Source organism: Amblyraja radiata, chromosome 4 (assembly GCF_010909765.2).
Source record: "Amblyraja radiata isolate CabotCenter1 chromosome 4, sAmbRad1.1.pri, whole genome shotgun sequence".
Lineage (NCBI taxonomy): Eukaryota > Metazoa > Chordata > Chondrichthyes > Rajiformes > Rajidae > Amblyraja > Amblyraja radiata.
In genome coordinates this window covers 68,326,846-68,351,972 of record NC_045959.1, presented here as the reverse complement: position 1 = coordinate 68,351,972, position 25,127 = coordinate 68,326,846, and the positions used below count along the sequence as shown (strand labels likewise).

The following is a 25,127-nucleotide window of genomic DNA, read 5'->3' as shown; positions in this document are numbered from 1 at the left end:
CACGTGGATCATCTCCACCCCTATCCATAACTATCTTAAACGTAATCGAAATCTAATCTGGTCCCAAAAGGCTCCTCCACACACACTTCATTAACTTGCCCTTCCCAATTTACCAATATTAGATCTATGTGTGGGGGTCTCTACATACTGCTTAAGAAAACTCTCCTGAACACTTTTGAGGAACTGCACCCCATGTAACCTTCATGCTTTGATTTTCCCAGTCTATATTGGGAGAGTTAAAATCCCCTACTACAACAACCTTATTTGACCTGTGACTGTCTGCAATCTCCTGGCACATTTGTTCTACTAATTCCTGTTGACTATTGGGGGTCTGTAGTACACCCCCAACAAGGTGATCATCCCTTTCTTGTTCCTCAGCTCCACCCATATAGCCTCACTAGACCGTCCCTAATGTCACCTCTGAACACAGCCGTGACATCCTCCTTAACCAACAATGCAACCCCCCTTCTTCTTTTTCCCTCACCACTCTATCCTGAAGCTCCTGTACTCCGAAACATTGAGCTGCCAGTCCTGCCCCTCCCTTAACCAGGTTTCACTCATGGCTACAACGTCCCAGTCGCTCATACCTAACCATGCCCTAAGCTCATCTGCCTTACCCATCAGGCCCCTTGCATTAAAATACGCTTAAACCAACCCTCCTTCCTCGCTCTCCACCTTTCACCTGCCAATTCTGTCCACTAATTTTTCCCACACCACCCTCCATACCAACTTCTAGCCTCTCACTAATTTTTCCCACACCACCCTCCATACCAACTTCTAGCCTTTGTCCTACACGAGATCCACCCCCCCCCCCCCCCTGCCAATCTAGTTTAAACCCTTTTGTGTAACATTAGCAAACCTTCCCGCTAGGATGTTGGTCCCCCTCCAGTTTAGGTGCAACCCGTCCCTTTTGTACAGGTCAACCCTGCCCCGGAAGAGATCCCAATGATCCAGAAATCTGAATCCCTGTCCCCTGCACCAACTCCTCAGCTTCATGAAGGATCAAAGGGCAAAGCTATTTGCCCAGGTTACCTACCATCTGCATACTCAGGCTGCATGTACTAAAAGGCAGAGATATACCCTTCCATCCTTGAGCAGAGAGCTCAGCAGTATCACGAAGAAAGTAGTTGGCTGCAAACTGCGAAACATGGCAATTGAAAAGAATCAATCACATCACACCTGTCTCTATACCTCCTCCCTTGCTTCCATGAGTGGAAATTGTAGGGGGAGGGGGGGGGGACTGAAACCCCCCATGTTTTGAGAGGTGGGGGACAATCCCCCCATGTTTTGTGAAATGTTGCAGCAAAACCGAAGCCTCCGAAGTCGAGCCGCAGCCGCAACGCCACAACAGCCTCCGAAGTCAGCCAGTTCTGTGATGGTAAGTCCACAGGCTCTGCGACCAGAGGCCTCAAGGTTGATTCCAGTTGGAGGATGCCAGCTCCTAGAATCTAGCAGCCTGGGACTAGCTGCAGTTCCCAGGTCGGCTCACCTGCTCCAGGACTGGCTGTAGCGCCAAGCTCAGCTCACCTGCCCCGGGACTGGCTGCAGCGCCGGGTGGGCTCGCTTACCCCAGGTTGGCTGTAGCGCCCAGGTCGCCTGCGTGCCCCGGGACTGGCTGTAGCGCCCAGGTCAGTTCGTCTATCCCGGGAATGGCAGTAGCGCCCAGGTCGACTCACTTGTCCCAGGTCTGGCTGCAGCGCCCAGGTCAGTTTGCCTACCCCGGGAATGGCTGTAGCGCCCAGATCGGCTCGCTTGTCCCAGGTCTGGCTATAGCGCCCAGGTCACCTGCGTGCCCCGGGACTGGCTGCTGTTCCCAGGTCGCGAAAACGAATTGAAAAAAAATACGCCTGCAGGCCGTATGATTTCGGGTTACGGGCTGGGCTGCAGGTTGCTGACCCCTGTCCTAGATGTCAGGCCTCATTGTGTCCCCCCTCCATGTTTTAAAAGCGATTTCCGCCCTTGCTTGCTTCCATCCAGGGTCCCCAGCAATCCATCCAGGTGAGACAGGCGTTCAGGTGCATCTCCTCTAATCTCATCTGCCGACCTGCACCCATAGCAGGTGGACCTTCTATGTGAGTCTTAGCCTCCGATGGTTTGTGGACAAGAAGAGATAGGATTGTTGCTCCCAGTAGCTTTATAGGTCAATTGGGCAAAGGCCTTTTCACACTCTCTCTTTAGCCATCTTTTGCAAGGAGCATCCAGGGAACTTCCCCTCACACGCCAGGTGACACAGAAAGCTCAAACAAGGCATTACAATAAGAACAATCACATTTCACCTCAACATTCAGCAAAAGTCACTCAGAAACCTTTACCAGCATTTAGACACGATGAGCTCACCTTAACATTATCCCCAGTGAATCTATAAACAATTAAAGGTATGTTCAAACAGCTTAGATGAGTGGGGGCTTATTCCTGCTATTCAGACCCGACTCCCTATCCATGGCTCACATTGTGTCGTTTGTGTGTTTGTTGTGTGTAACTAAGGCCGATGTTACAAATTCCTTCCTTGATTATTCCTTGAGTGCAGCTCATGATTAATATTCTACACAAATTGGGAACAAAGGAATGGTGCTAAGCAATTGAATTTCTAGGCCATTAGGTTTACAGATACTTGTTTCTGGAAAAATCTTACCATGATAGCAGTGAGGGAAATTGTTAGTCTTGAAACACCACAAAAATATGAAGCAGCTCCAATTACTGCAAAAAGGCCAGGATCTATCCAGGCTCCATACTCATCAGTTTGGACACCAAATATCGACACCATGATCAGACCAACTATCCTGCCACATAAGGCTCCTGTGTATCTAATGGAGAAGATGGTCAGTTTAACAGCAAATTAACAGCAAATTATCATTAGAATTTGACAAAGGTTACGACAAATCTGTCAAACATGAAATAGTTTTCCGGTTACACTTTATTGATGAACATTCTCAAATATTATAGAATAAAAACAAGGATGGAATTCGACTTTAGATCTTAAACTTTAGAGATACAGTGGAAACAGGCCCTTTGACCCACCAAGTCTACACCGGCCAGCGATCACTATCCTACACACTAAAGACAATTTACAATTTTACAGAAGCCAGTGAATTTAAAAACCTGTACGTCTTTGGAATGTGGGAGGAAACCGGAGCACTGGAGAAAACCCACGTAATCACAGGGAGAACGTACAAACTCCATACAGACAGCACCCATAGGCATGATCAAAGCCGGTTCTCTGGCACTGTAAGGCAGTAACACTGTAAGGCAGTATTCACTGCGCCACCCCGATTAACTTCTTGCTTCCCATGTGAAAACCATGGATCAACAAACAAGAGAGACCAAATATTAAATATTTTTCACCAGAGGAGGAAACTGAAATTACCCATGGATTGTTGACAGGATTATATTGGCAGAACCTAACAGTAAGCATGCCCATATATCCCCAGTAGTTCTATTAAAGACTACATCATGCAAGGATGTGCTTCACTTTAGTTTTCCTCTCCTAATGTGGTGTCTAATGGTGAGGGCCTTTTTCAGGTTAAATCAGGTTATAGAAATGCAATAAAAAACTTCCACATGGGAAAGACATGCTTCAAGTAGGCAAAAACAGGATAAATCATATTGACCAATCAACGACAACAAGAAACTTGGACGCATAATATCCCAAGGCACTTCACTGGAATTTATATATACAACATTTGATAATATACAGTAATATTAGAGCAGGCGTTTGCTCACAGCTGCAGGTTTTAAGGAATTAAAGAGGCAAGAAGATTTAGGAGAAAATTTCAGAGTTTCTCTTTGGGAGGTAGTATAGAGGAAGCAGGAAGTCTGCAGAAGGACTCGGACAGGTTGAGAGAATGTGCAAAGTGGCAGATGGAATACCGCTAAGCGAAGAGAGCAGTCGTGCACCTTGGCAGTAGCAATATAGGCGTAGACTGTTTCCTAAATGGGGAGAGGATTCAGATAGGATCCAGAGTTGGTGCCGGATTCCCAAAGGATTAATTTGCAAGTTGAATCAGTAATAAGGAAGGTAAATGCAGTTAGCATTCATTTCGAGAGGACTAGAATGTAAAAGCAGGGATGTAATGCTGAGGTTTTTCTAAAGCACTCATAAGACTGCATTTGGAGTATTTGTGAGTAGTTTTGTGCCCGATATCTGAGGATGGATGTGCTGGCATTGGAGAGGGTCCAGAGGAGGTTTATGAGAATGATCCCAGGGATGATTTGGTTACAGCTCTGGGCCTGTACTCACTGGAGTTTAGAAGGATGAAGTGGACCTCATTGAAACTTATCAAATAATAAAAGGTCTGGATAGGGTGGATGTGGAGAGAACATTTCCATTAGTGGGAGAGTCCAGGAACAGATAACACAGCCTCAGATTAAAAGGATGTGCCTTTAGAAAGAAGATGAGGAGGAATTCCTTTAGCCAAAGGGTGTTGAATCCGTGGAATTCATTGCTATAGACAACTGTGGAGGCCAAGTTCATGGGTATTGTTAAAGTGAAGATTGACAGGTTCTTGATTAGTAAAGGTGTCATAAATTATGGGGAGAAGGCAGGAGAATAGGGTTGAGAGGGAAAGATAGATCAGCCATGATTGAATGGCGGAGTAGACTCAATGGGTCTAATGGCCTTATTCTGTTCCTATAATTTATGAACATGAATTTATGCAGGCATGGTCATAATTGATTGAAACCTGAGGTGTGCAAAAAGCCAGAAACGGGTGAGTGCAAACACATGTAGAGAAGGTTACAGTGATTGAGAAGAAGATGGCCATGAAATAATTAAAAACATGGATAAGATTTAAAGTCAAGAGCTCCTTAACCAAAAACCAAGGCAGATTATCAAGCAACAGGAGGAAGATCGAAAAGGATTGCAAGAACAAGGAGGTGCAAGGAACTCAAAAATATACACAAGCACAAAGTGTTGGAGTAACTCAGCAGGTCAAAGGTAGTGTCTTTTTGTGCAAGAACTAGGATACAGGTTGAAGGGTTTTGGGATAAGCTGGTTGATGGATGGCTGGAAATGAGCAATCAACCAGGATAGAACTCAAGGCTCTAGATTGGCCAGTCAGACATGTACATAAGTAAGATTTTTAGTTAACTACTAAGCAAAGCCAAAGTCGATAAAAGGTTTATAGAAGTAAAATGTTATCTTACAGCATTGGTATGACAAGTCCACATGCCATGGCAGTACCAGCTGTCCAACATGAAAATAAATAGTAAATAACGAAAGTTGTAAGAAGAGCAGCAAATCCAAATTCTTTGTGTGTTCCTCTTCTGAAGAGATACACAATTCCATTCTTCCCATTTTCAACCAAGAGTGTCGCAGCTGAAGACAGACACAACAGTTAAAGAAGCCAAAATGAAAATACTACGATGCTGGCTATCTGAAATAGATGCACAGACTGCTGGAAATACCCAGCAGATCAAGCAATGTCTATGGAGAGAGAAACAGAGTTAATGTTTCTGGTTGACGACCTTTCATTTAATGTGATTTCTTTCACCTATTTTCAGTTTTTTTTATTTAGTCGTGAATTAAATGTAAGGAAGTGGCTACATATAAATTTACAAACAACATTAAAGTAAATGAAAATACCAAATACAAGGAATTTCGGGTGCTGGTTTATACCCAAAATAGACACAAAATGCTGGAGTAATTCAGCGGATCAGGCAGCATCTTCGAGAACTCGGATGGGTGACATTTCCGGTTGGAACCCGAAACGTTGCCAATCAATGTTCTCCAGGAATGCTACCTGACCTGCTGAGTTACTCCAGCATTTTGTGTCTACCAAATACATTTAGTTGTTTTTCATCAACAACTCAATATTCAAATTCTCCCAACACCAACACTTTGGCCAGAATTTTTATAGCCATGTATCTAGTAGCTAGGTCTATAAATAGGCAGGCCATAATGAGGATCTTATCTCCTGAACACCCACCCCACCAGCTCTCTAACCTCTATAACATTCATCAATAGAGTAGTGTCATATTCATCAGTTATAACATCACTGCTCCTGCGACAAAACTGAATATCCATATCCTACAATGTCCAGAAGGATTTAATCTTGGTGAAGTTTACCTTCATTGTGACTATTGTTTGAATGTTCTATGCCATCAGGTCCCATCCACGTTGTTCCTTGTGGGCAGTTATAGAGGTAGAACTGTTCTGTCTTACTCAGAGGGTGAGTGGCCTTTGTGGAGCTGTTGTGGTAAAGAGACCTGGTAAAGCCAGAGCGAAAACAAAACAATTAGGCTTCGCATTAACAGGATGTTTAAATAAATCGAGATAACAAACAGTTGTCGATTTTTAGTTTTAAGATACAGCATGGACAAACGGGCTTTTTGTTCTACCAAATCCATGCTGACCATCATTCATATCTATTCACCCTAGTTCTGTGTTATCCCATTCCCTACAAATGTGCTTCAGAGAAGAATAATGGAGATAGAATCTATGAAATTATTTAAGAAACAACTTGTAAGGTTGCAATATATTGATAAACTGTAGTGAGCAGAATATCCTTTAACACCTATAAGGATCTTCAGGGCCACGGCTATTGTTATCATCATGAATGACCTAAATATATAATCACAGGGTTAGGTATGGCAAGACCAGGAGTGGGAAATGTAATCTTCATACTTTGATATCAATAATTAGGTAATATTCACTAGTATGAATTTATCGTCCAAATTCAATACCCACCGTCATCAATTCTGGTGCATATTGCATTGAAAGATTCAATTTCTTTGTGGATTTATCTGTGTTGATATGAAGGTTCTGTATATCTGAAATGGTGTATCATAGCACATTGCTTTTTTTTGCTTGTTATTTGTCATTTTTTCCATTTTACCGTAGTTAGTTCATAAAAAGATGTATTTACACATTGGCATAAAATTGTTGCAATCCCATAAATCATACAATACTTTTTAAGGAAAGATAGAATCTGAGCTAACTGATCTTCCTTTCTAGCTTTGCATTTTCTGCACAGTTATTGCCATAGATCACCACGCTCATTTCTAACCTTTCGTGAGTTAAAGCTTTGAGTAAGCTACGCTTGAACTCAACTCTGAAGTGACACTTAGAAATGTAATTTCCTCTGGTAGCAGACTTCACAAACATCATAAATGTGCCCTTGCAAATTACCCTAGAGGGAACCATTCCAGGAGAGATTATTTTACAGCACTAAAGTATTAAACAAATATTGTAGAGCTGTTAATATAATTATTCTTTTTACTTGAGATCAGTGACAGGAACTTAAATTACATGTTTAACATTGCATATTAAAGTGAATTAGACACTGAGGAAAAGAATGATCAAAGTACGATTTCAGAGTACTTTTAAAACTGGGATCAGTCAAGTAAGGAACATTGGTGCAGGAGGAAAACTTCAATGTGCATGATGTGAGAACCAAAGTCCCTTAAGGGCCTGTCCCACTTGCATGCCATTGCATGCGTTTGGCACGACCAACCGGAAGCGGAGTTCACGCTAAGAACGCGCTAAGTTCGTGCGTGACGTCATTACCAATCAGCTGGGCAGGAGGCGGACCGACTGAATTTGGGCATCGCACGGCGTCGGGCGGTGACGTCATCACGCAACGGCACGCCGGGCGGTGACGTCATCACGCAACGGCACGCCGGGCGGTGACGTCATCACGCAACGCCACGCGCTAGCGTACGCCGTCAAGACGATGTGTACGCCTTCAAAACGCTGCGTACGATGTCAAGACGCTGCGTACGACCGCAATGCGCCTGCGTGCCGACAGGCTGTTGGCGCGCAAAGATTTTGGCCACTGCAAGAATTTGGGAGCCCCACGCGATGTCGAGACCAGCCCCGCACAACTCCGCGCTTCTAAGTGGGACCGGCCCCGCGCGGCCATACGGTGCCCGTACGCCTCAAGCCACCACGAGGTCGCGTAATTTGCGAGCCAAGGTCGCGTATGTGGGTCAGGCCCTTAACACCCAGAATGGAACAGAGAAGCAGATTGCACAATAAACCAGAACTGTTGATTTAGATGGTGCAAACTGGTTCATTTACCTCACAGTGTGGAAATCACAGCATGGAGGTGACAGCAGTAGTAGATAGTGATCAATTGAGCTGAGTTGGGAATAAGAATGGCTAGTTTTTCTCCTGGCCAGTCTCACACTTGCTATAACAATGTTGTCACTTGCAACCTCACACTCACCCATCACCCTTCACTCATTATAGCAGATCCTATTCCAGTAATAGTTCAAAGTAGATTTGCTCAAGCTTGTTTTATTTGAAATCCCCACATTTGGCTTTATCTCTGTAATCTTCCAAGAATTCTATATCGCCTTAATTATGCTTCTTCAATTTATTTTCCACTTTCATTCAAAGCCTTGCCTTCAGTTACCTCAGCAATCTCTGGAACTTGTTCCCAAAACTATCTTGCTTCCACCTCTTAGCAACCTGTTGTTTTTATCTGATGCAATTTGGTGCCTGATGACTTTGAAGTGCATTGGAAAATTCAGAGAGGAGTGCACTATTCAGCATTTAAAGATTACTCCACTACTGAACTAAATCACAGCTGATTCTAAACTCACAAAACCATTAAATCTTATTTCGGGCACTTTCAATTGAGCCTCAACTAATTTTGCGGGAAGAATTGTAATTGGTCACTACCAGCTCTGAGAAGCAGCGATCTCTGGCATCACACTAGAATGGCCATACTCTGATTTTAAGACTAAGTCCCCATGTTCCAGACTCTCCTCAGTAGATGTCATAGTTTCCCTTGTTCTACTCTCTTAACTCCTGTGATCGACTCGAGCATAACAACTAATTCAGCTCTAACGTTCCACTGTATATTCAAGGGAATAAGTCCTATTTTACATTACCTTTCAGGTATTTCAATGTTCACTGCCTGATATCATTCTGGTGACTGTATGCTGTATCTACTCCACGATCAATATATCTTCCATGAGAAATGGCACCCTGAACTGAATGTGATAAATCAAGAATTCCTAAAGAATGAGGACATCTCGGATGTCCTGGTATGGAACGCATCATCTTGGGCGCATATGCGGCGTAGTCGGTGGAATTGGGTGTAGGGAGTGTGTCCTCATTCTTTAAGGAATGGGATTCCCCTCTCCCATCCTAGATGAGGCCCTGACTCGTGTCTTCTCGGTACCCTGCAGATCCGCCCTTGCTCCCCCTCCCCCTTGTCGCAACATAGACAGAGTCCACCTGGTCCTAACCGTTCACCCCATCAGCCTTCGCATACAACAAATAATATCCTCCAAAATTTTCGACACCTTCAACGGGATCCCAACACTAGTCACATCTTCCCATCTCCACCCCTTTTCGCCTTCCGCAGAGATCGTTCCCTCCGCAAATCCCTGGTTAACTCATCCCTTCCCACACATATAGCTTCCCCAGGTACCTTCCCCTTCAACCACAGAAGATGCAACACCTGTCCCTATATGTCTGAATGTCTGAAGAAGGGTTTCGGCCCGAAACTTTGCCTATTTCCTTCGCTCCATAGATGCTGCTGCACCCGCTGAGTTTCTCCAGCTTTTTTGTGTACCTGTCCCTATACATCCTCCCTCGACTCTGTCCAGGGACACCAACAGTCTTTTCAGGTTAGGCAAAGGTTCACTTGCACCTCCTCCAACCTCATCTGCTGTATCCGTTGTTCAAGATGTGGACTCTTATACATCGGCGAGACCAAATGTAAACTGGGCGATCTCCTGGTTGCTAAACACTTTAATTCTCCTTCCCATTCCCACACAGACCTTCCTGTCCTAGGTCTCCTCCATTGTCAGAGTGAGGCTAAATGCAAATTGGAGGAACAGCATCTCATATTTCACTTGGGAAACTTACAGCTTTTTGTGTCTATCTTCGGTTTAAACCATCATCTGCAGTTCATTCCTACAAAATGCCTCCTCATCTGTATTGACATATTACTTGCCAGGCTTTGTCCTCTCTTTGTCCTATCCCCCTTGGTCAAATCCCTTCCTACCTATGTTCAAGACACCTCAGACACTCTCCGCCGCCTCCGCGCATTCCATTCTCTAGGCCCTCACCCCCTCATCTTCACCATGGACGTCCAGTCACTCTACACCTCCATCCCCCACCAGGATGGCCTCAAAGCCCTCCGGTTCTTCCTCGACCAGAGGAGCAACCTATACCCAGCCACTGACACCCTCCTCCGCCTAGCGGAGCTGGTCCTTACCCTCAATAACTTCACGTTTGACTCCTCCCATTTCCTCCAAATACAAGGCGTAGCTATGGGCACATGCATGGGCTCCAGCTACGCCTGCCTCTTTGTCGGGGACGTCGAACAATCCTTGTTCAATATGTACCAGGGCCCTATCCCCGACCTCTACCTCCGTTACATCGACGACTGCTTTGGGGTCACCTCCTGCACCCACACACAACTGACTGACTTCATCCACTTCACCACCAACTTCCATCCGGCACTCAAATACACCTGGACTATTTCCGACACTTTTTTACCATTCCTTGACCTCACTATCTCCATCGCAGGTGATAGACTTCTGACCGACATCCACTATAAACCCACTGACTCCCATGGCTATCTGGACTACACTTCTTGCCACCCTGCTTCTTGTAAGGACTCCATCCCATTCCTCCGCCTATGCTGCATCTGCTCCCAGGATGAGGCGTTCCACACCTCGGTATCTGAAATGTCCTCATTCTTCAGGGAACGGGGATTCCCCTCCTCCACCATAGATGAGGCTCGCACCAGGGTCTCTTCCATACCCCGCAACACTGCTCTCTCTCTTCATCCCCGCACTCGCAACAAGGGCAGAGTCCCCCTAGTCCTCACCTTTCACCCCACCAGCCGTCACATACAACAAATAATCCTACGTCATTTTCGCCACCTCCAACGTGACCCCACCACTCGCCACATCTTCCCATCTCCCCCTATGTCTGCCTTCCGCAAAGACCGCTACCTCCGCAACTCTCTTGTCAATTCTTCCCTTCCCTCCCGTACCACCCCTTCCCCGGGCACTTTCCGTTGCAACCACAAGAAATGCAACACCTGTCCCTTTACCTCCTCCCTCGACTCCATTCAAGGACCCAAGCAGTCGTTCCAGGTGCGACAGAGGTTCACCTGTATCTCTTCCAACCTTATCTACTGCATCCGCTGCTCTAGATGTCAGCTGATCTACATCGGTGAGACTAAGCGGAGGTTGGGCGATCGTTTCACCGAACACCTCCGCTCGGTCCGCAAGAACCTACCTGACGTCCCGGTGGCTCAGCACTTCCTCTGCCCTCGGGCTGTCTTCTCCCATCCCCCAGCCCTCGGGCTCCTCCTCCTCCTTTTTCCTTCCTTCTCCCCGCCACCCCCCTATCAGTCTGAAGAAGGGTTTCAGCCCGAAACGTTACCTATTTCCTTCGCTCCATAGATGCTGCTGCACCCGCTGAGTTTCTCCAGCATTTTTGTGTACCTTTGTCCTCTCTCAGTTTTCTTCTCCCTTCCCTCCCACAATCAGTCTGAAGAAGTGTCTTGACCCAAAATGTCACCTATCCATGTTGTCCAGGAATGCTGCCTGACCCCCTAAGTTACTCCAGCATTCTGTGTCTTTTTCTAAATTTGAATTATTAAATGTGAATGAGCAGATCGGCCTTATTTGGTAACCCTCAAATGAAATTTGACTGTGATCAAATGTGATGCCACGTTTAGCGCTGTGAGCACACACAAAAGTGTCCAATTGCACACATGAATAAAGGGAAACCTGGGGGTATTGAAGGATATGGTGAAACTGCATTGCATAGAGCAGCTAAAACGTTGAAGAGTCGAGGGGGGAGATAGAATGCTTTTTTATTTCAAAAATAAACTTTATTCAGAATAAAATATATATAACTTTTTTTTTTACACACCAGTGCGGTATGTGTATCGAATGAGCTGCCAGATAGCTGAGGTAGGACTATCGCAACCTTTAAGAAATATTTAGACAGGTAAATGGATTGGATAGGGTTAGATAGATATGGACCAAAAGCAGGCAAATGGGACTAGTGTAGGTGGGGTATGTTGGTTAGCGTGGGCAAGTTGGGCCAAAGGGCCTGTTTCCTCGCTGTATGACTCTATACAAAACAAAATGTAGAAACATAGAACTGCAGATGCTGGTTAATACACAAAAGGTCACAAAAGGACAAAGGTCTCATGCGGAAACATCACCATGTTCTCCAGAGATGCTGCTTGACTGAGTAACTCCAGAACCTTTTGTATACTTTTGTATACAAAACAAAATCTGAGCAAAAACTCTTCATTCATTCTCAGTGTCTATACATGCAATAATGTCAAACTCGGTAGAGTTTGCGTCTATCTTTAAATAAACACTCTTGCAACTTGTGTGGCCCCTTAGGTTGTATATTGGAAAGGAAGGAAGCATATCTCACCTGTTTTCCAGTTTGTTGTGCGAGTCAGGGGAGAGCGGGGTGCACGGGAAGAAGGAAGGCACGTAGACCGTGGCTGTAATTGTGACTACCTGGCAAACAAGCAGTTACACAGGTTGAAAACTTCAGGAATACTCTATCTTCCATTACAGAGATTATAAATGTGTTTGTGGATAATAAACATTTTAATTGAAAAGAACTCCAAGTAATTTCCAAATGTTATTTAAAAGGGTGCTAAAATTGCAGTCAATTAATCAAGATTTGTTGTTCAATAAAAATCCGTGAACTTCAGAATAACTCGCACCAGGCAAGTCACTTGCAGTCTTTTAAGATTCCATCAAGCTTGTTTCCAATTTTTAAGAGCGTAGTTTAGAAGCAAGGGACTGTAGATGCTGGTTTACAAAAAAAAGGACTCAAAGTGCTTTAGTAACATCTCTGGCGAGCACGGATAATTGATATTTGGGGTCGTGGCCGTTCTTCAGACTGATCATTCTGAAGAAGGTTCCCGACCCGAAAAGTTGATTCCCCAATAGCTGCCTGACCCCGAGTTCCTCCAGCACTTTGCATTAAAACAGTTTCTACGACAGATGGGCTGCGATGAGCTGTTTGGGTATATAAAGCATCGTTATTAAATCAGTGAAAACAGCAGTAAGGTCTGATTTTTCTTATGTTTGAATTAATAAAAAACAAAAAATATCCAGAAGACAAAGTTGGAAAAAGTGTTTTCATCATCCATTAAATCTCTATCATACCATCAAAAGTCAATAATGTAGAATTTGTATTTCATTTATTCATTCAGGACAGCGGTACACGGCGGCCTTTGGAAAGTGCATGCATTTCCGTTCTTCAGATGCACTGATCAATGTTAATGGTATCATGCTGGACGATACTAAATGTCAATAAATTAATATGATCTTTAACGTACACGTTATTATTGTTTAAGTAAATATTTCTAAGATACTGGAAAATAGTCAGTAATCCAAATTACCAACGTGGATAATAAAACAAATTGCTTGGAGGAATTCCAAGTTCCTCCATCAATTTCTCTCTTCGATTGAGATTCCAAAACCCACAGCTTCTTGTGTCCACCAGCAAGGTTATTGCATGAAATAAAGGTTTGCAGTGTCAGGATCAAGTTTTCTTACTGTGGATATCTTCACAGAGGGAGACATTCTTGGATTTCCTGCATTAAACAATGTTGCCACAATCCAATACACAACAGGCTATAATTTTATTACAAAATATTCAATGGCTTGAAATAACCTATGCCCTTTTAATCCATCTTCCAGGTTTTTACAAACTATCTACATATAGATGTACACTACAAAAAACTTACCAAAATCAGGATTGCCTCCAAGAGCTTGCTTAACTTTTGTATTAATGGGTGCTTAATTAAATTAAATAATTTGATCCGAAATTTGTTGACTCTCATGTTCATTGAGATAAACAATGCTCCCAGCAAACCACCTATTATTCCCAGTATAATGGATGGAATGAAGACCATAATATTCATGTCAAGCAAATATTTCACCTAGATGAAAGAGAATAGCATGTCAATATCAATACTAATTTAAATTGAGAAGCTTTATAATAGTCATAAAGTGCAGAAACAGGCCCATCAGCCCAATTTGTCCATGCCGACCAAGATGCCCCATCTAAAGCACTCCCATTTGCCCGCATTTGGCCTCTGGGTATTTCCTGTCCATTTACCTGTCCACTGTCTTTTAAATGTTGTTAGACACAAAATGCTGGAGTAACTCAGCGGGGCAGGCAGCATCTGTAGAGAGAAGGAATGGGTGACATTTCGGGTCGAGAGCCTTCATCAGATTGATTGTGCCTGCCTCAACTACCTCACTTCACAGCTCATTCCATATACCCACCTATTAAATCTTTCGCCTCTCACCATAAACTTATGTCCTCTGGTTCTTGATTCCCCTAGCCTAGGTAAAAGATTATGTGTAATCACCCTATCCATTCTTCTCATGATTTTGTACACATTTATAAAATCACCCCTCAGCCTCTTGCACTCCAAGAAATAAAGACCGAGCCTGCTCAACCTCTCCCTATATCTCAAGCCCAAGTCCTAGCAACATCCTTGTAAATCTCTGCACTCTTTCCAGCTTAATGACATCCATCCTGAAGCTGGGTAACCAAAAGTGAATGCAATGCTACAAATGAGTTCTCACTAATGTCTCGTGCAACTGTAACAATATAATAACTGTATCCATGTAAAGAATACTGATGTTTCTCAGTACAAGAATAGAAGATGTCAAGGAAATGTAGATAACTTAGAGCTGCATCCAAACAATGCAGAGGTTGGGCTCCATAGTGGAGCTCTAGTTCACGCCGAATTAGCATATCTCAAACTTGTTGGCTTAGCAGATGATGAAACGTACATCAGTATTGCCCAAACTAAGGCTTTTTTGAAGGCCTTAGTTTGGGCAATACTGATGTACGTTTCATCACCTGGGTTGGCGCCCACAATATTTAAAGAGGCCACACTGACTTCTGCCATGCCCTGATATTTGGTGCATGGAGCTTTCAATGGATATGGTTTTTATTTATCCCTTGATTGCAATATCCAATACCTTCTCTATTACCACCAATCCACACCCACTTACCAACACTGCCAGGAATGTTCTCTGGGCCACTTACCATTAGACTCTGGCCGAATTCCTCCCCTGACTGCTAACTCATCCAACCTCGCCAATTACACCTGTATCTACCCATCACAAATTTCTCCCCCGCCCCCCTCCTCCCCCCACAACACCACTACAATCAGTCTGAAGAAGCATCCCAACCCGAAATGTCACCTATGTTCTCTGGAGATGCTCAGTTTCCCAAGCACTTTGTGTCGTTTTTCATTGTAGGTACAAATCAAGCCCTGAACATTTTAAAATGATTTTCTTCAAGAAGACCAGGTACAAAGAAACTACAACTAAGATATTGCCTTGTGATGCCATGGAGACAATTAAGTCCTCATGGTGTTATTCAATTTCTTACCTCAGTTTCATTATGCAAAAAGATCCTCTGGCAAGAATTATTGCCTAGAGCAGATAGGGAACATACATTCTGGTACAACAGTGTTCTCCAAAGAACAAATCAATTACTCCGCATCTACTCCCAGGATGAGGTGTTCCACACCAGGGCATCGGAAATGTCCTCATTCTTCAGGGAACGGGGGTTCCCCTCCCCTCCCCTACCATAGATGAGGCTCTCACCAGGGTCTCTTCAATACCCCGCAACACTGCTCTCTCTCCCCATCCCCCACTCAGAACAAGGGCAGAATCCCCCTAGTCCTCACCTTCCACCCCACTAGCCGTCACATACAACAAATAGTCCTCCGTCATTTTCGCCACCGCCAACGTGACCCCACCACTCGCCACATCTTCCCATCTCCCCCCCTGTCTGCTGTCCGCAAAGACCGCTCCCTCCATAACTCTCTGGTCAATTCTTCTTACCACCCGTACCATCCCCTCCCCGGGCACTTTCCCTTGCAACCGCAGGAGATGCTACACGTGTCGCTTTACCACCCCCCTCGACTCCATTCAAGGACCCAAACAGTCGTTCCAGGTGCGACAGAGGTTCACCTGCACCTCCTCCAACCTCATCTATTGATGCTCTTGATGTCAGCTGATCTACATCGGTGAGACCAAGCGTAGGCTTGGCGATCGTTTCGCCGAACACCTACACTCGGTCCGCATTAACCAACCTGACCTCCCTGTGCTTCAGCACTTCAGCTCCCCCTCCCATTCCAAATCCGACCTTTCTGTCCTGGGCCTCCTCCATGGCCAGAGTGAGTACCACCGGAAATTGGACAGGTCATATTCCGCTTGGGCAGTCTGCACCCCAGCGGCATGAACATTGACTTCTTCAATTTCCGGTAGCCCTTGATATCTCCTCCCCTTCTCAGCTCTCCCTCAGCCCTCTGGCTCCTCCCCCCCCCCCCCCACGCCCTCCACCCTGCATCAGTCTGAAGAAGGGTTTTGGCCCAAAACGTTGCCTATTTCCTTCGCTCCATAGATGCTGCCGCACCCGCTGCCGCACCTACCTTCGATTTTCCAGCAGCTGCAGTTCCTTCTTGATCAATTACCCTATTTTTCTTTAGAAAGTATATCCTCTCCTGATCAAGAAGGCTGTAATGTAAAGCTGAAAGATATGCTTTTGCCATGAGGGGAATAGAAAGCTTCTAATTTGCCTGGAAATTATGATTGATTTATTATAAAAGTGAATAAAAAATATTCTTAAAGCACTCTTTTGCAATATTCCAAATTATTGAAAACAAGCAAAGAATTATTGTCTTTTAATGTTATTTGAAGTTTTTTTTAAATTGGAATTTAAGGTGAAGGGGAAAAGATTTAATATGAATCTGAGGGGTAACTTTTTCACACAAAGAGTGGTGGCTTTATGGAACAAGCTGCCAGAGAAGGTAGCTGAGGCAGGGACAATCCCAACAGTTAAGAAACAGTTAGACAGGTCCATGGATAGGACAGGTTTGGAGGGATATGGACCAAATGCTGGCAGGTGGGACTAGTGTAGCTGGGACATGGTAGTCAATGTGGTAAAGTTGGGGTGAAGGGCCTGTTTCCACACTATCACTATAACTCTATGACTCTATGGAAGATACAACATGAAAGATGCTGAGAGAATGGAGCAGCTGGGCTTGTACACTCTGGAGTTTAGAAGGATGAGAGGTGATCTCATTGAAACATATAAGATTGTTAAGGGCTTGGACACACTAGAGGCAGGAAACATGTTCCCGATGTTGGGGGAGTCCAGAACCAGGGGCCACAGTTTAAGAATAAGGAATAAGCCATTTCGAACAGAGACGAGGAAACACTTTTTCTCACAGAGTGTGGTGAGTCTGTGGAATTCTCCTCCTCAGAGGGTGGTGGAAGCAGGTTCTCTGGATGCTTTCAAGAGAGAGCTAGATAGGGCTCTTAAAAATAGCGGAGTCAGGGGATATGGGGAGAAGGCAGGAATCGGGTATTGATTGGGGATGATCAGCCATGATCACATTGACTGGCTCGAAGGGCTAAATGGCCTACTCATGCATCTATTGTCTATTGTCATAAATCAGGCCTTTTGGTCCACAGGGTCCAAGCCGGCCATTGATCATTCATTCACACTAGTTCCATGTTATCCCACTTTCGCATCCGCTCCCTACATATTAGGGGCAATTTCACAGAGTCCACACCAACCAACAATCACCACATTAACACTATCCTACACTCTAGGGACTATTTACAATTTACAGAAGCCAATTAACCTTTAAACCCACACCTCTTTGGAATGTGGGAGGAAACCGGAGGACCCAGTGGAAACCCACATGGTTATAGAGAGAACATGCAAACTCCACACAGACAGCACTATAATGGCTTGGCATATTGAGTAGCCAGCATATTAATTTAATAGAGCATTGTACCTTGTCTTTTAAGAAAACATACCCCAAATAAGATGCTTTCCTCAGCCTTGAAGAATCCAAAATGGCCCTGATATATAAATCCATGGAAAGAGGAGGAGAGGAGATCAGTAGTGAATGTAGCCATCAAACAACAGAAAAAGGTCTGCCAGGCTAGTTTGATATCCCAGAACGAAGCCACCTCTTCAAAAGTGAACAACAGCCCACCCACAGGAGCTCGAAACACTGAAGCAATCGCTGCTCCTGCCCCTGCAGTAATGAAGTTTCTCCTGTAACAGATCAACAAGCCCAAAGATAATTTTTTTTACCACTTCCAAACAGGAATTTTAAGACAACATTGCATTACCTTTGCCTCCAATGAAAGGGATGTTTTATATTTTCACTCACAATTTATCCCGCTTCAAACAATAGAATCCACTGGGGAAAATCATCTGTGTCAAACCCGTCAATTACATTAAGCAATTCATGATCCTAAACAGCGAATGCGGTACAGAAATAAAATTGACAGTTTTCCATTGCTTTTAAAATTTGCTCAATGATTCCATGAACTCAACTTTCCAATTTCAAAATTGATCAGTTACCTGTTAGCACAGTTCCGAAATCTTGTAAAGAAAGGAAATTGGACTCCAAATGTGTCAGATTTAAACTGACTCAAACCACTTCCTAAAATTGAACTGCAAAGCAAAAGTAATTATGAATGATTATTTTTACATATTAGTATTAGATTTAAATGTTAATGCTGCAATTTTGGCATTTTGAGATATATATTCCTTGGAATTCAGCAATCACAATCTACAGGGGGCGTTGCCTCAAAAAAAGCAGGCAGCATGATTAAGGACTCTCTACCCTGGCCACGCTCTAATTTCACTCCTGCCATCAGGAAGAAGTAATAGGATGTTGAAAACCATGACCTCCAGGTTCAGGACAGCTTCTTCCCAACAACTATCGGTTCTTTAACACTACAAGCACCAAACTAAACTATGAACTACGAACTGCCTTGGTTGCACTAAGGACTTTGGTCTTTTTTGCAATAATATTGTGGGGGGGGGGGGTTTCCATTTACTGACATTATATATTCATTTATTATGTGATTTTAAGTACTGTCTAGACAGATCTGTTAAGCTGCTGCAAGTGAGAATTTTGGTGTTCCGTTTTCAATATATACAGCATGACCATTAAATACTCTTGACTTTTGAGCCTGCTATTCCAAATAATCTCACTACAATCCACTATTTCTGATTCTTAACAATAACTGTACCAGTTCAAACCATTGCTGAAGGAGATTGCCCAGGACGTTTTGGCATTTGCACACACTGAACAGTACAGTCACATCCGTGATGCATCTGGTTTTATTACATATTAAATTAAATTAAGTTTACATAGACAAATACTTTATACAGTGGGCTGCGGGTAATTGACCTGCCTCATAAATCCAACATCCCAGGTTTGATTCTGACATCTTGTGCTGTGTTCTTGGAGTTTGCACCTTCTACCTAGAATTGCATGGGGTTCCCTGAAGGTGCTCCAGTTTTCTCTCATATCCCAAGGGAGCAATAGTTGTTAATTAGCTGTTTCAAATTGCCACTCGTGTAAGTGTCTGTTGGGAATATCAGGTGGGGATTGTTAATGAGTAAGTGTGAGAGAATAGAGAACAGAGATATAAATGGTGTCACGGTGGCTCAGTGGTAGAGTTGTTTAATCAAAAATGTTTTATTATTAATGTTTAATGTTTTATGTGTCATTCCTAACTGTCACTATGTCATGTTGTCACTTGCGGGTGGAGCACCAGGGAAAATTCCTTGTATGTGAATACTTGGCCAATAAACGTATTCATTCATTTCAGCGCCAGAGACCCCGGTTTGATCCTGACCACGGGTGCTGCCTGTATGGAGTTAGTACGTTCTCCCTGTGACCACGTGGGTTTTCTCTGCATGCTCCGGTTTCCTCCCACACTCGAAAGACGTACGGGATTGTAGGTTAATTGGCTTTATTAAAATTGTAAATTGTCCCTAGTGTGTAGGATAGTGTTAGTGTGCAGGGATCACTGGTCGGCGTGGACTCAGAGGGCCGAAAGGTCTGTTTCTGCGATGTATCTCTAAACTAAACTATAACTAAGCTTTACCTCCTCCCTCGACTCTATCCAAGGACCCAAACAGTCTTTCCAGGTGAGGCAGAGGTTCACTTGCACCTCCTCCAACCTCATCTACTGCATCCGCTGTTCCAGGTGTCAACTTCTCTACATCGGCGAGACCAAGCGCAGGCTCGGCGATCGTTTCGCTGAACACCTCCACTCAGTCTTAACCAAACTGATCTTCCTGTGGCCCAGCACTTCAACTCCCCCTCCCATTCCCAATCTGACCTTTCTGTCCCAGGCCTCCTCCATTGTCAGAGTGAGGCTCAGCGCAAATTGGAGGAATAGCACCTCAAATTTCGCTTGGGTAGTTTATACCCCAGCAGAGGAGGGGAGGGGGGAGGGGGGGAGAGGAGGAGGGGAGCCGGGCTGGCTGTGGGGCCCACGGCGAGCAGGTGGCGGAGACCCGAGGGAGGCCGCGGGCGAGCGCTCGCGATCGGAGGACGGTCAAAAGACTCAGAGGGCCAGCCATTCGTGGCTTCCGCGAGGGGAAGCTCACCCACCCGCCTGACAGATGATCGTGCGGGGAAGGAAAGAGGAGGTCATCCCCCGTGACGGCCAGAGATCGCCAGGTGGGATCGGGATCACCAGCTAGGAAAAGGCGTCACGATTCCCCGAGTCCCCGAATCGCAGGTCTCCATAGACGGGCTCTCCCAGAGGGAGTAATGGCCGCCACGGCCACCTTCCAATCGTGCTGCCTTGCACCCTCGCCCACGCGGCAATAACGACCGTCGCCGCCATGTTCTAGAACTTCAAGGAGCACGCAGCATGACCTGAGCAGCAGTTTAAAATTGCTAAGTGACAAATTTAAAGAAGTGAAAGTTAAGAAGTCAAGAATTACAGAAGACAGAACAGGGGCGACGTCACTCGCAGCGCGAGCAGAGGCAGGCAGTCAGATCCATTGTGATCATCAGCGAGACCATCTCAAGTTATTTGAGATTTGTGAACATTTTCATAAATAACGAGAAATAAAGCATGTAATTTTCAGAGAAGGCGATTTTTGACATCATGCCGTAAATCTCTAACGGAATATGTAAAATTTTCAACGTTAGCGCGTCGTGTTTTCGAGATGTGAAACGCACACGAACATCACACACAAATACACACACATCCAAGATCAGAGTTTTATAAGTATAGAGATGTAAAATTGTTAAGGCCATTGCACCATGCAGGGCTCTATCTTTAACGAGCCACCCTCAAAACATGATCCACATATTCTCTTTAAGAGTAAATTAGATTGAATTTGTGTACATATTTCTATCACCACAAATCTCTAAAAATAATCTTCTAATTATACAAAGTCACAAACTATTCACTCTTATATTTTACTCTCAGGACCAACTTCTAACCTGAACACAAAGTGCTGGAGTAAATCAATGTGTAAGGCAGCATCTTTGGAGAACATGGATAGGTGACGTTTTGGGTCAGAACCTTTCTTCATTCTGAATGTGGTGGGGGGAGTGGAAAGCTGGAAGAGAGGAGGGGCAGAAAAAGGCCAGTCAGGTGATAGGTGGATACAGGTGAAGGGGGGGCTTGATACGCAGATGTTTGGACAAAGGTCAGCAAAGAATAGACAAGACGTGTGAGATTTGGATAGTCGAGGTTAAAACTGCAAAGCCAGGAAGGAATGAAAGTGAAAGAGGAGCGGAAGGGGAAAAATGCGTGCGTGTCCAGGTCATAAGTAATAGGAGTAGTGTTAGGCCATTCAGCCCATCAAGTTTACTCCGTCATTCAATCATGACTGATCTAGCCCTGCCTTCTCCCCATAACCTCTGACACTTAACTAATCAAGAATCCAGGATGGGGTTCAGTTCAGTTCAGTTTAGAGATACAGCGTGGAAACAGGCCCTTCTGCCCACTGGATCCGCACGGACCAGCAATCCCCGCACACCAACACTATCCTACACCCACTAGGGACAATTTATACATTCATCAAGCCAATTAACCTACAAACCTGTACATCTTTGGAGTGCAGGAGGAAACCGAAGATCTCGGAGAAAACTCACGCAGATCAGACTCACGCAGAATGTACAAACTCCGTACAGACAGCACCCATAGTCAGGATCAAACCTGGGTCTCCGGCGCTTCATTCGTTGTAAGGCAGCAACTCTACCGCTGTGCCACCATGACTGTGACCATTGAACCTGTGGCACGGTGGCGCAGTTGTAGAGCTGCTGCCTTACAGCGCCAGAGACCCGGGAGCAATCCTGACTATGGGTGCTGTCGGTATGGAGTTTGTACATTCTCCTGTGACCGGGTGGAATTTCTCCGGGTGTAGTAGTATGTAGGATAATGTTATTTTATGGGGTGATCACCAGTCGGCAAGTGAGCCGAAGGGCCTGTTTCCGTGCTGTATCTCTAAAGTCTAAGACCTCCTATAGTAATGCTGTTACCTCCACAATAGCTGCGGATTGATTGGGGAAAAAATGCTTTCTTGCTGCAGTGGCCCTGATGCACAACTGCAACTGGTTCTAGGTCTGGAAGGTCCAAAGATCAATGACACTAGACTAAGTAGACAACAGCATAGGGCAGTTAGCTGTGAGGCACAAGCAGGGATATTGCCAGAGAATCAATGCCAGGTGGACAAATACTAGTAGAAACAATGAGCTGCAGGTGCTGATTAAAAAAAACAACAAAGTGCTGGATTAACTCAGCAGGTCAGGCAGCGTCTGTGGAGGTCATGGATAGGTGACATTTCAGATCAAAACCTGATATGACCCTCATCCTAATGTCCTGGGAAAGGGCAGTATGTACTGATTTAACAATGTCACTCTCTCCTGGCCATACCATCCAAAAGGTTGTATGTTTGGTGTAACACAGATCATACCAGTGCTCCCAGATGTGCACCAATACACATCATTAACTCTTACAAGGCAGCTGTCTATTAATGAGTGCTCCCTGTTGCCACGTCCCGAATAGGAAATAATGGTCTGATATTGCAGGAAGTCCATGGTTCTTGTCTCTTGAATGCGATCAGGCCGACTGACAACATGCAAGGCATTTGAACGAATGAATGAATACTTTCAAAATATATCCTCCATATCTTTCACTATCATCATCTTCATCCTTATCCAGGCACGCTGGGCCAAAACTGATGTACTTCGGGGAACTACCCCCACTGTTAGTATCAAGTGCCTCTGCATGTGAAATGCAATGAGTTCCAAAGAGATCATATTTAATTATTTGAAGAAATAACAGGGAAATTGAATAAAGAAAATGCAACATACCTCACCTCAAACCTTACATTTTTTAATCTACACTTTTTACATAACTGTATTGCAAAAATGCTACTTTGCCTCTGGTATTTTTCTCTTTGCACTACCTGTTGTACTTGTTATGGCTCGATTATACTCTTGTAATAATGGATGGGATTTATATAGCGCCTTTTCAACTCAAGGCGCTTTAACATTACCTAGATTTTCAGAAGGCCTTCGATAAGGTGCTAGGGAAGATGAGAGCCCACGGTATTAAAGAAAATATACCAGCATGGATAGCGGGTTGGCTGGATGGCAGCCAATAATTTGTGAACTTGTGAATATCCTATAACTTGTGAAGTTGTGAATATGATTGGACTGGATAGCACACAACCAAAGTTTTTCCACTGTATCGCGGTATCCATGACAAATATCAATACCATTGATAATTTAGAGTTGATAGATACAGCACGGAAACAGACCCTTCGCCCCACATTGACCATCAATCGCCCGTACACTAGTTCTAATTGATATCACTTTCACATCCTACAAACTAGGGGCAATTTACAGAAGCCAATTAACCTACAAACCTGCACATCTTTGGAATGTGGGAGGAAACCAGAGCACCCGAAGGAAACCCACGTGGTCACAGGGAGAACGTACAAACGCCACACAGACAGCATCCATAGTCAGGATTGAACCTGGGTCTTTGGCAATGTGAGGCAGCAGCTCTACTGCTGTGCTACTGTGTCTATCCTCTTTGGGTTGTGGTATGTAGGGAGTCACAAAATAAATTTGATATGAAACTGTAAAAGTAACCAAGTCATACCAATTTAGTGGAATGTGCCGACACCGTATAAGAAAAGGTTGGAAGACAAAGGCTAAGAATGAAAACAAAATTACAGGCAGGAAGTGTGTTCTGTCCAGCACTGCAAGAGGACTATGTTTATTGACTATAAAAAGATAATCAAAAGTTAGGAATTTGGAATTTACTGATGAGTCCAAAGAGGACATTAGAAAAATTGTGAAATATTGTAAATGACTGCAGGAGGAAGATACCAATCTGCAGAAAGAATAGAGGTGGCTTTTAATGCTCAAACCACATCATTGTCAATTCCACAAAACAAAACATCCTTACAAATGGCACGTCTTAACCATTGAAAAAGCCCTGAATTTGAGATAAAGGCCTGATCTGTTAAAGGGTGCTACCCTATCTGGGACACTGTTCAGGAGATGGCTTTTTCAAACTTCCTCACCTTATCATTGTGATCAACTTCTCCTACCAGGCTCTCCTAGAATGAGATCAAGGACTCAGATCTTGCTTTGAACCCTCCTTGAGCTTCTCATCAGCCTCCCTCCAATCTAGTTCACAGGTAACTATGTCATTGTTCTTTTTATACAGGGGCTGCTTAATAAATTCGATGTATCTGTTTCAGGGTCAACTGGTACTTGCTGCAAAATTGGAAGGCATGACAAATGAAATGTCGTGCAATTTCAAAGAAGGTAGCCGTGAGTTGTACAGCAGCAACACTAACTTGTGTCACTGTGGAATCAAGTGATTCAATACTCCATATTATTGCTCAATACACAACAATTGCAATGAACACTTCTGGACTTAAAATTAAACTCCTAAGCTTTTGCAAGTTGTTGACATGGACAATCATTAATTATCTTGATCTGAGCAGACACTGAATCTGTTGCAACTTCACAAGTTGTTACATTTCCTGGGGCCTTCAAGAGTTCATCTCCTGTAACTTGTTTGGAATTCTGGTGAAAATCTGAGAAAATGGTTTAAAAAAAAGTTATGCTGTATTTCCAGGATGACCACGCTTCTCTGTCAAATTTATTGCAGATAAATGGAGGAAGTCACTAAACATCCAACTCAAGTTTACCTATCTAGTAAAATGTCTCCATTGATCGACAGGGCTTCATATAACCCTGTGTCTGTGAAAAGCCTCATGCTCTTGGCTTATATCTCAGCTTGCTTATACACGCACAAAGGAGAATATCTGGCAT

The 25,127-nt window shown here is 44.2% G+C and overlaps 1 protein-coding gene across 1 annotated transcript in view; it reads right to left on the bottom strand.

Annotated features, from left to right (window-relative positions):
* The window catches only part of LOC116972242 (chloride channel protein C-like), a 92,928-nt gene that overhangs the window by 53,898 nt on the left and 13,903 nt on the right, over positions 1 to 25,127 (bottom strand). The window contains exons 5-11 of the mRNA XM_033019709.1: positions 18,368 to 18,460; positions 17,812 to 18,055; positions 13,701 to 13,895; positions 12,368 to 12,456; positions 6,065 to 6,204; positions 5,143 to 5,314; positions 2,633 to 2,804 (exon numbers count right to left, since the gene is read on the bottom strand). Coding sequence (XP_032875600.1) covers positions 2,633 to 2,804; positions 5,143 to 5,314; positions 6,065 to 6,204; positions 12,368 to 12,456; positions 13,701 to 13,895; positions 17,812 to 18,055; positions 18,368 to 18,460 — 1,105 coding nt within the window. The remainder of the gene's footprint in view (positions 1 to 2,632; positions 2,805 to 5,142; positions 5,315 to 6,064; positions 6,205 to 12,367; positions 12,457 to 13,700; positions 13,896 to 17,811; positions 18,056 to 18,367; positions 18,461 to 25,127) is intronic.